The sequence below is a fragment of the Camelus dromedarius genome, chromosome 4 (genome assembly GCF_036321535.1).
Source record: "Camelus dromedarius isolate mCamDro1 chromosome 4, mCamDro1.pat, whole genome shotgun sequence".
Classification (NCBI taxonomy): domain Eukaryota; kingdom Metazoa; phylum Chordata; class Mammalia; order Artiodactyla; family Camelidae; genus Camelus; species Camelus dromedarius.
The window spans coordinates 11100089-11112413 of record NC_087439.1 but is presented as its reverse complement, the minus strand read 5'-3'; the positions used below and the strand labels follow the sequence as shown (position 1 = coordinate 11112413).

The 12325-nt window shown below is 33.1% G+C and overlaps 1 protein-coding gene across 4 annotated transcripts in view; it reads left to right on the top strand.

The window, feature by feature from the left end:
* The window catches only part of PTPN4 (protein tyrosine phosphatase non-receptor type 4), a 151958-nt gene that overhangs the window by 21755 nt on the left and 117878 nt on the right, over positions 1 to 12325 (top strand). For 3 of the 4 annotated variants that reach the window (XM_031451265.2, XM_064484685.1, XM_031451263.2), the window contains exon 2: positions 3338 to 3492. In XM_031451265.2, the coding sequence (XP_031307125.1) occupies positions 3355 to 3492 (138 nt within the window). In that variant the 5' untranslated portion in view covers positions 3338 to 3354. Of the gene's footprint in view, positions 1 to 3337; positions 3493 to 12325 lie in introns of those variants that run through there. The other variant, XM_031451267.2, reaches the window with a different exon arrangement.

Sequence of the window (12325 nt, the reverse complement as noted above, 5' to 3'; positions counted from 1 at the left end):
CCCATGTTGTTAAAGAGTTAACTGTTGTTTCCTTGGGGATTTAGAAGTTAGGGATAATAGATGCTTGATTTCAATAGTATGAAACTTTGCTCCTCCTATAGCTCACTTTCCCTTCTCCTTCTTTTGTACTATTGTCATATAGCCCATTTCTTTATACAGTATAAGCCCATCAACACGGTGCTACAAATATTGCTTCCTGCATTTGTCAGAGGAAAAAAGGAGTTACAAATACAAAACTAATTTATACTGTTGTTTACATTTGGCCATGTAGTTACCTTTACTGGTAGTCTTTATTCCTTCTTGTGGATTTTAGTTAACATCTAATATATTTTCATTGTATCTTTAATGTTTTGTTTTTTTTTTCAGGACAGATCTGCTAGTGACAAATTCTTTTAGTTTTTGTTTAACTGGGAATATCTTGAATTCTCCTTTAAGTATTGTTTTGCTAGATATTAAATTCTTGTTGACAGTTATTTTCTATTAGTAATTCGAATGTGTCATCATCCGCCTTCTGACCTTCAAGTTTCCTAATTAGATATGGTCTGTTAATGTAACTGAGCATCATTTGTAGGTGATGAGTCACTCTTCCCTTGCTGCTTTCAAGATTTTCTTTTTCTTTGGCTTGCAACTGTTTGACTATGATATATCTATTTGTGGATCTCTTTGAGTTTATGTTTTTTGAAAGTTATTTGGTTTCTTGGATGAGAGTTTTTAAAAAATCAAGTTTGAGGATATATATGCCCTTATTTCTTTGAATTCTCTCTGCCTCCTTTTTTGTTGACTCTCTGAAACTTCCGTTATGAATATGTTGGTATGCTTGATGGTGTCTTTTAGGTCTGAGACTGTTCATTTTCCTTTATTCTTTATTCTTTGCTTTCCTCAAGCTGCATATTCTCAATTGACTTATCTTCAGGTTTGCTAATTTTTTCTTACATTAGCTCAAATCTGTTGTTAAGCCTTTCTACTTTTAAAATTTTCAATTATCTTTTTAACTACAGAATTCTGATTTGCTTATTTAAAAAGTAATTTCTATGTTTTTATTTATTTCTCTATTTGGTGTGATAATTGTTCTTTTAGTTCTGTTGTTGTGGTTTATTTTATTTAAAATATTTATAATACTTAATCTTTGTTGAGGAAGTTCAATGTGATAGCTTCCTGAAGGATAGTTTCCTATGTCTGAGAGTCTTGAGACTGAGAAGAGCGTTTTAGCAATAATAGTTACTTGAGGTTGTATATAAAGTTTTGTGTAATTTTGAAAAATACACAAAAACTGCCACTGTCTAGAAAGAAATATTTTTATTCATGAACATAAGCATAAGGAATGTGAGAATTTGAGAGTAGAGTGTAAGTGTATTTTATTGTATTAAGACCATTTACATATGTTAGTTATAATGTCCTACTGTCTTATTCTTTTTTGGTTTGGTATTCTGTATTTAGGAAAACCATGTTTAGGTTTCCTGGTCTGTAAAAGTAGTGACTTTTTTTATTTTGGAATTGAAATATAGTTGACGTACAGTATTAGTTTCAGGTATACAACATAGTGGTTCTATATTTTTCTCGTTTACATACCATACGAAATTATTAGAATATCATTATCAAACTGAACTTGGGTCTGCTTGCCCACCATGCAGCAAAGTCAAATTACTAACACTGGGTTGTGATGAAGGAAAGTACAGTTTTTATTGCAGAGCCAAGGAGTATGGTGGCTTATGCTCAGAAGACCTGAACTCCCCAGTGGTTTTCAGGGAACATTTGGGGTGAGGACTGCAGGGTGCATGACATTCTTCTGATTGTTTGGTGGTGTGGAACAGGGTGATGTTTTAGAAATCCTAATCATTAACCTCTGGTTCCAGCCAGTGTGAGGTCTACCTGCTTGTGTGAGTCCCGCTATCACTGGGCCATTCTGGAGTTTTGAACTTGAAATTGTCCACATTGAACCTCCCTCAAGTCATTATTTGGATTCAGGCTTTCCTACTCATGCACTGTTTCCCATGGCAGTTTCTGCTTCTGAGTCTCTACTCCCATAGCTGTGACTCATTCATTTTCACCTGTCTCTCCAATTTCTGGGACAGCAGTTTGCCCTGTGTCCTCTCTTTTGGATCCAAGAAGAGTTGCTGATTTTCCAGTCTGTTCTGTTTTTCTTCTACTTGTTAAGATGGAGTAGGGATTTCTGAACTCTTTTCATGTGGAACTGGAAACTGCCAGTCACTGTCTTTTAATTGGTGAATTTTACTCGAATAGCCCCTCTTTGTCAACATGCTAAAGCTGTTTTCTTCTATGTAGTTTTTATACTTCTGTAACATTGACTTTTACTCTTAGCTCTAATCCTTTTAACATGAACAATACGGTATCAGTTACAATTTTGAATACCACTAATTTGAATTGCTATTTCTTTTTATTGTTAATTTTTACTTATTCATTATAGAAATTTCTTAGTACTTATAGCTTACTCATGTTTAAAAATTCTGTATAACTGTGTTTGTAGTGTAGTTTGTTTCTTTTATCCAAATATCTTTTAAGAGAGAAGTTTTATGAATTTTAAACTTTGAATGTCTGAAAATGTCTTTAGCTTTATTCTTTCATGTAAATGCTAATTTGGGCAGAATATAGTTCTGTTTCAAATCATTTTCTTTCAGAACTTTGAAGCTACATCTTCATTGTCTTTTAACATTAAGTGTTGCAGATAACGATGTGATATCTGTTCTTTTATAAGCAATGTCTTTTTTCCCTCTTAGGTTAAAAAATTGAGAAGTAAAGACCTGTAGTCTTAAGTTTTCTATTTTGTTTTTGTTTTCTTAGGAATAGTAAGAATAGTTCTATTAGAATTAGTTTGAACTTGAGGATAGTTAAAATGAAGGATATAGTTACATTAAAAAAACTAATGAACTCCTATGTTTCCCCTAAATCTTAAGCTGAATAAAAGGAAAGGCTCTTCAAAGTTGCAATTTTACAGTGTTTTTTTTAAATCCTTGCATCAATGAGTAATGTCCAGTTTCCTGAGGCAGCATATTTTCCTTCCTCCTTTTTGGCTACTCCCAAATTTATATTTTTTGAATTGAAATACCATTTCATCAACAATTTGTGTGTTGTCTTCTCAATGGAGAGTTCAAAATAAAGCTCCTCTTCCAGGCAACTGTAATTCTAGTTTAGATGATGAACTATATCTGATACCTTCTTTTATACCTATAATTCTTATCCCGGTGTTTAAAAATTTGTAACTGCTTTTCACCAAAGTGTTAGTTGAAAATATATATAATAACTTTGTATTTTTTAATATAAATAACCGTGTATCTTCAACTATCCTCTTATTTAGTTAACTTTTTTTTTTTCAACTTAGACCTTGTGTGGACAGTAATGACCTCTCGTTTCCGATTGCCTGCTGGCAGAACCTACAATGTCCGAGCATCAGAGTTGGCCCGAGACAGACAGCATACAGAGGTGGTTTGCAACATCCTTCTTCTGGATAACACTGTACAGGCTTTCAAAGTTAATGTAAGTATTTTATGTCTTAAAAAAAAAAATAATAACCTCTGGTTGTAAGTCTGAATATAGATTAAATTTTAGAACTAAGATTGTTTAATTGTAGTACAGTTTGTAAAACCTATTCAATGAGAAAAGTCTTGTTAGTATGGGTTTGGAACTGTCAAATTCACATTCTAGTTCAAACTGGGGCTTTTAAGAAGTTGACAGGCTGGCAGTGCATTATTAGTGGAGCAGATCAACAGTATATGGGTGTTTTTAATAAATGTGCTTGAGGGTGCTTAAAAGGAATTTGTTCTTGTAAATAATTTTTACCTTTCCATTGTGATTTTGTTGTCTGTGAAGAAAATTTTTGTTAAACAAAAATATTAACAGCCTTAACTATACTTCAGTTGAAAAAAATAATAAAAAAGTAAAAAAGAACAAGTAAAAAAACAAAGATAATTAACAACCTTGATCTTATTGAGTCTTATCTGAGATATTTATTCAATAAATATTTGTTCGTCCTATTTGTGTGTCTAGCTTTATTTACTCAGCATTATTTGTGAGTTTCCCCTCTGTGGTGTGTTAACAGTAACTGGTTCATTTTCATTGCTAGTACTCTCTTGTATGATTATACCATAATTTACTTATCCATTTATTTGCCAGTGTACTGTTCATGTATATTTGGATTGTTTCCACTTCAGGCTCTTTATCAGTAATAGTGCTGTGAACATTCTTATACATGTTTTGATATATACAGGGGTACCTTCCTCTTTTTTATTTAAAAGGTTTCAAACCTACAAAAAAGTGAAAGGATAGTATAATGAATACCCACCTACCCTTTTCCTAGAGTGACCTGTTGTTAACATTTTGCTCATTTCCTGTATCTTTCTTTTTATCTGTGTGTATTTTCCAAACCTGAAGGTAGGTGGTATATTTCACTTGTGTTTCAGCAGCCTAAGCGTCTCAAAAAGTACCACTGTATCATTATCACACACCAAAACTCAACATTATGAAAATAATAGTATGTTATATATAGTCCATATTGAAACTGGAATTCCTCATTCCTCATTTCCACTTCTCCAGAATAACATCTTCATCTTTTTTCTTGCTGTGTTACCCAGGTATTTCTATACTTTGAAATCTTGAAGCTCCAGTGGTGCAGTCAGTTAGTGCACAGTATTTATATTTTGAAATCTTTAAGTAATGTAAAATATTAGTCTTCTGAAATCTTGCCATTTGTTTCAGCCTGGATGGACCTTGGCATCATGCTAAGTGAAATACATCAGATAGAGGAAAACAAATACTGTATAATTTCACTCATACGTGGAATCTAAAAAAGCTGAACTCAGAAAACCAGAAAGGAAAATGGTGGTTGGCAGGGGTTGAGGGATGGGGGAAATGGGTAGATGTTGGTCCGACTTCCAGTTATAAGATGAATAAGTTATGGGGATCTAATGTACAGCATGGTGACTAATGGCAGCAATACTGTATTATATACTTGAAAGGTGCTAAGGGAATAAATCTTAAATATTTTCACCACACACACACCAAAAGGTAAACATGTCAGATGGATATACTAACTAATCTTATTGTGATTATTTCACAGTATATATGTGAGATTATCACATTATACCTTAAACTTAAGCAATGTTATATGTCAATTAATTATTAATTAAAAATAAATAAAACTTTAATCTTCTTTATTTACCCATTTCTTAAAAACTTCTATATATATTACTATATTACTGAACAGGACCACTAATTTATCTTGTTTATTCAAAATTCCAAGCCATTTCTCATTGGGAAAAGGGCTGTAGAGTAGCAACTCCAAGGATGTTATCTAACATACCCAACTATCATGCTTTTCCTAAAAGTTAAAATTTTAATTTTTATTGTATTCTGTCATCTGTTAAGTTGGACTATAGGTTGTCAAGCAGAGAGAAAACTCACTGAAGAGAATTCCGCTTGATAAAAATTCTAGTTAATGCAAACTCCCATGTATTAGAAAATTGATAAAAGAAAATAAGCCTTTTTTTCCCCCGTTATTGACTCATTAGAATTCTTTTTTTGGGGGGTGTTAAACTTAATAATTCTTGTTTTAGTTTAATATTAGTTAAATATGTATTTAATTAGTTAATATTAATTTTCATTTTAACTTATAGTTCCAAATTTGTTTAAAAAAATTTTAAAAGGATTTGCTCTGTTTTGGATCTAGCATAATTTTCCTTTTTGGGCACTTCAGTTGATAATAGTATTGTACTTTTCAATGTAGTAGTCAGTGTGCTCTATCTAATTATTACTCTTTTAGGAAGACATATATTTAGTGTATTTATTTTAAATATGTTATACTTAGATCTTTTTAATGTTATATATTTAGATGTATTATAAGTTACTTAAATATATTATAAACTACATATTAAATATATATTAACTTCTAATAGAGTTGAATATATTACTAGAAACTTTTCTCTACCATTATTTCAGGTCATCAAAAAACTCAGGAAGAGGAATATAAGAAACTGATTCTTGGATGTGTAATGTATTTATTCTTCTGGGTATCAGGACTAAAACCATTCAGAGTGTATGAGTTGCTTTGTATTTTTGTTGTAGATGCTGCATATTTTAATCTATGTGAATGGTTCCCTAGTTACACAGCTTATAACCTGTGCAGTGGTTCATCATGGCCTGCAAACTAGTAGGGGAGCTTGAACCTCTGATGTTTATTCTCTTATGTCCCTTAAGTACTTTCAGTCCCAGAAATCTCCATTGTGGGCAGCTGCTTGGTTCACCTGCATCTCTCTGTCTTCACCAGGAAGAACCACTCAGTTTCCTTTCGAGATCACCAAGTAGTGATTTGTGATGTCTTAGCTGTGGAGTCATTGTTTTCCCTAAAAGATTTCTGTACCACAGATGAAATATCCATTCTTGCCAAAGTCTGCTTTTTCCCCATCTGGTATTCATCCCATCAAAGCTTTTCTTTTATATTTTCCAGAGAGAAAATGATGTACTAAAGGAGTTACTGTAACTTCATTAGTCCTTTATCTTTTGTGAACATAGGAATGAGATAAGCCCCCAAACTTAGTGGTGTATTTATTGTCCGTGTTCTGTGAGTCAAGGATCCAGCACGGGTGGCTTATACCTGCTCCATGTGTTGGACCTCAGCTGAAAGACTCAAAGGCTGGAGGCTTAAGTCATGTGAAGGCTTACTCATCATATGACTGTTACCTGGGACCTTAGCTGGGGCTTAAACACCTATGTATGATCTCTCTGTGTGCCCTGGGCTTCTTCAAAGCACAATGGGCTGACTTCTAAAAGCGAGCATCCTTAGAGGGAGGACGCCCCAGGCTGTAGCCATATTACCTTTTCTGATCTGTCCTTGAAAGTCACACAATGTCACTTTCACCATATTCTGTCTGTCAGGGCTTTCACAAAGTCACAGTTGGGATCAAGGAAAGGGAAATAGACTATCTCTTGAAGGAAAGTGACAAGGTTCTAAAAGATCATGTGGGATCAAAAAGATTGCTCTGAACTCTTTTGGGAAAGTGTAGTCTGCCAGTATGTCCTCCTGGTGGAGGCTTCCATCTTACTACAACCTCATCACATAGCTATATCTGTGTTCTGCCTTCATACATACTTAGGAATATTTTCCCGGAACTGTCTCCCTTACTACTTGAAAGAGAGCTGACTTATTATAGATGAGAGATAAGAAAGAGGTTTAATTTTTACTATCTACCTCTATATCATTTGATTTGTGCTTCTGGGATTTATCTGTTTATGTATAAAATTGACATATGTATACAGTTATATCTGGAAAAACCGAAATAATATTCAAAATGTATGGTAATTAATTCAACACACATGATTCAGTGCACAATTCTGAAGCACTTTGTACGTAGCAGTATTTAAAGATAAGAACAAAACTTATGTATTGAGGATTTTCATTTGTTTCTTTTCATTTTTGTCCACATGGCATTTTACCTGTTTCCTTTTTGTTTTCCTTGTTATATATCTCTTATGTACTCAGTAAAGAATAACTGATAATGTTTTTAATTGAAGTACAGTTGATTTACAGTATTGTGTTAACTTTAGGCATACAGCATAGTGATGCAGTTTTTTTGTAGATTATATTCCATCATAGGTTATTACAAGATATTGAGTATAATTACTTGTGCTATACAGTAAATCCTTGTTGCTTATCTGTTCTACGTATAGTAGTTTGTATCCGTTCATCCCGTACCCCTAATTTGTCCCTCCCCTTTGTTAACCATACATTTATTTTCCATGTCTATGAGTCTGTTCCTGTTTTGCATATGTATTCATTTGTATTATTTTTCAGATTCTACATATAAGTGATATAATATAGCATTATCTTTCTCTAACTTAATTCATTAAGTGTAATATTCTCTAGGTCCTGTAAATGGCTTCTTTCTATGGCTGAGTAATATTCCTATGTTCCTGTAAATGGCTTCTTTCTATGGCTGAGTAATATTCCATTGTGTCTGTCTATATGTGTCTGTGTGTGTACACCACATCTTCTTAATCCAGTCATCTGTTGATGGGCACTTGTGTTGCTTCCATGTCATGGCTATTCTAAGTAATGCTGCTGTGAACACTGAGGTGCTTGCATCTTTTTGAATTAGTGTTTTTGTTTTCTCTAGATACATATCCAGAAGTGGAATTGTTGGATCATATGGTAGTTCTATTTTTAGTTTTTTAAGGAACCTCCATTCTGTTTTCCATAGTGGCTGCATCAATGTATATTCTCACCAGTAGTGTATGAGAGTTCCCTTTTCACCACATCCTCAACATTTGTTATTTGTAGACTTTCTGATGACTTTTCATTCTGACAGGTGTGAAGTGATACCTCATTGTGATTTTGATTTGCATCTCTCTAATAGTTAGCAGTGTGGAGCATCTTTTCATGTGCCTGTTAGCCATCTGTATGTATATCTTCTTTGAAAAAATGTCTATTCAAGTCTTCTGCCCTTTTTTTGATTAGATTGTTTTTGTGATACTGAGTTGTAAGAGCTGTTTGTATATCTCGGATATTAACTTCTTAACAATCACGTCATTTGCAAATATTTTCTCCCATTCCGCAGGTTGTCTTTTTGTTTTGTTGATGGTTTCCTTTGCTGTGCAAAAGCTTTTAAGTTTAGTTAAGTCCCATTTGTTTATTTTTCCTTTTATTTCTTTTGCCTTGGAAGACTGATCTAAGGAAACACTGCCAGGATTTAAGTCAGAGTGTTTTGCCTATGGATTTTTGCCTAGGATTTTTATGATATCATGTCTTATTTCATTCTTTTACATGTAACTATCCAGCTTTCTCAGCACCACTTATTGAAGAGATTGTCTTTCCTCCATTGTATATTCTTGCTTTCTTTGTCGTAGATTAATTGACCCTGGGTGCAGGAATTTATTTCTGTGCTTTCTAAATGATAATTTTAAAAAATGATACCAGCACTTCAGTTTTTAGTGAAAGATGCAGTAAATCATAGATTTTTTTCCTTGAAATAAAGTGAAATTCAGTTAATACATATTCTAGTTATGTTATAACTTTGGTTGATGAATATTTAGTTGGCTGAATCTTGCTTTTTTTTAATCTGTTAAAATATTTGTTAACCAAATCAGTAGTATAAACAGAATTATAAAGGTGGAGTTAGCAGGCGAAATGGGAAGCAAAAGGAGTATGAGGATGATGGATTTACCTAAGTGAAACTTATTTACTTGGAATCATTTTACAGTTATATTTGTACAGGAGGATAGGATTTGAGGGATTTTTTTCGTGGTTATTGTTTCATTGACTTTATTTTTCATTTGAGAAAGTAAGTTTAGAGTCATTAGGTTACTTGCCGAGTCAGTGGCAGATCCAGGAATGTGTGTGTGTGTGTGTGTGTGTGTGTATGAGAAAGTCTGTTTGAACCTTTTATTGTCAACACTATATTATTTTGTTAAGTATTATTTATTATTATTTCTAGACTTACTTAAATTTGATATGTTAATTCCTTTAAAATTCTGTATTTACACATCACTCAAATTCCCTGAGAAACTTTTTTTACATTTATTGGTTTATTCATGTATGCAATTTGAAATAATCATTCTATAAAGTGTTATAACAAAAAACTAAGACCCCTACCCTGTTCTCCTTAGAAGTAACTGCATTCGACATATTTAGTTTTACTCTCATATTTATTACCATGGTTCTAAGAAACATGCTTACATTATTTCTAGTTTTGTCTGCTCTGTTTTTTTTTTTTGTTGTTGTTTTTATTATGTATTGACTTTGGAGGATGAGACTTTTGATCTCTTAGACCTCTCTTCCCTCCTCCATATACACAGACTTCCTCTCTGCTATCCTCTCAATAAACAAAGTAGTTATATAATATTATTTGGTTAGTTCAGAATTTCTTTTCCCTCAAGAGAAACCCTTCAGTTCTCTGCCTGGAGTTTGTAGAGCCCTGACTGGGTCTTCTTAGAGCTGAGTGAGAGAAGGGGGCTGGAGAGGTCTCAACTCTTCAGATGTTGACTTTCATTTGTTGTGTAGATTTTCCCTGTTTTCAGCTCAGTAAAAATTAGTCAACTGTACCTGATGTCCTTGAGTCCAGACTATTACTGGGTTATTTTCTTCAGAGAGTAAACCTCTGGTTCCTACACTGATTGGCTGTAGGAAGAGGGAAGTGAGAGGTGGTCATGGAGAGTGCTGTTAACTTATACAGACTCACTCTAATTACTGCCTTCACTGTTGTTTTAGTGCATCTTAAGCAAACACTTACTTTGTTTGCCTGTCTGCCTCACTTACCCTTGACATCTCTTAGATTGATTTTCAACAACATCTACTCTGAAGGAGTATTTACTATTTACCAAGATTTTTTGAGTAAAATCAGATGTTACTTTATTTAATGACAACAGTTATCTAGTACCTAGTATACATTATGGGAAAAATTTTCTGAAAATAGCTCTAAGTCATTAAAATTTTGATAAATAGACTAGATACTATTTAGAAAGATTGTGTAGCTTAGTGTCCCTGCTCTAGAAATTATGTACAGGTTTTTTTTCTTATTTATTATAATACATATATACATGTTATGCAGTGCAATGCATAAATCTTCAGTATATAACTCATTGGATGTTTATATATATATCCATCTGTGGAACTACCACCAGATTAAGGCATTGAATACTTCTCTCACCAAAAAATATTCCCTCATGTCCCTTTAAGTATTTCAGACTCCATTCTATCTCCTTTATTAGCTTTTTTTGGTTAACATTTTAATGTCATACTTTTAGTGATTACCTTAGAAATTACAAAATGTGTCCTGACTTAACAAAAATCTACCTTTATTTACTATAGCTGATTCTGGAACATCACAGGTTTGAAATGCATGAGTCCACTTAAACATAGATATTTTTCAGTAAATACATACTGCAGTACTGCATGATCCACATTTGGGTGAATATGCAGATACAGAACCATGGATATGGAGGGCTGACTGTAAAGTTACACGCAGATTTTCAATTGTGTGAAGGGTCGGGACCCTGATCCCCCGAGCTGTTCAAGAGTCAACTGCATTTCTACCATGTTCCCCCCAAATGCAAAAACCTTAAAGCAGTTTAAATTCATTTACTGGCCTCCTGCTTTTTTGGTATTGTTGTTATGTATTTTTACCATCCTCCTCGTACGTTGTAAACCCTAAGGGATGCTTTTATTGCTTTAAACAGTCAGTAGTCTATTATATTTACCTCTGTATTTATACTTTTTGCAGCTATTCATTTCTTATATATCCGTGCTTCCATCTGGAATCATTTTCTTTCATCGTAAAGAACTTCGTTTATTATTTTTTGAAATAGGGTCTGTTAATGACAGAGTCTTTCACCTTTTTGTTTGAAAATGTGTTTAGTTACTCCTTGTTTTGGAGGATTTTTTTTGCTGGATATAGAATGCAATGTTGATAGCTTTTTTCTTTGTAGTTTAATGATGTCATTTCATTGGCTTTTATAGTTTCTCTTGAGAAGTCATCTTTCATTTTTATTGTTGTTCTTGGGCAGGGCAAGAGATATGTTATTTTTTCCTCTGTTTCTGAGAATTTTTTTCTCATTATTTTTGATTTTTAGTCTCTTGTCTATACTATACCTAGATATGGTTTTGTGTTCTAGCATTTACCTTGCTTAGTATTCACTGAGTTTCTTGAATCTGTAGGTTGATGTCTTAGAAAATTTGAAAACTTCTTATTCTTTACAGATTTAAACATTGCTTCTGACCCATTTTTTTCTTCTCTCCTTCTGGACTCCAGTTACATATATGTTAGATTGTTTGACTACATTGCACATCTAACATATGTTCTATTTTGTTGTTTATAGTTTCTTTCTTTGTTTTGAATAGCTATTAACCTGTTCTTGAATGTGCTAATTCTGTTTTTTGCTGTGTTTATTCTGCTGTTAAAACCATCCAAGTCCCTGTGTTTCACATATTATATTTTGTAGTTCTAGAATGTCTATATAATCATTTTTATAGTCTCATTCTCTTTTGACATATTTCACATTTTAATCCATTTTTTCTATCCTGCCTCTATTATCTTTAATATGTTACTCATAATTATTTTGAAGCCCTCACATACCAAGATCACTGTGTAGATCACTCATAAGTCTGTATATTTTTGTTGACTGCTTTTTCTCTTGATTATCAGTTACTTTCCCTTCTTCTCACGTCTACTCATTTTGCCTTGTTTGATTGATACTGTGAGCGTAATGTAGAGTAGCAGGTAGCAAACTGTGGCCCATGAGCCAAATTCAGTCTAGTGGCTATTATTGTGTGGCCCATGAAGCTAAGAATGGATTTTATAGTTTTCTAATATTTTTGGTTTTG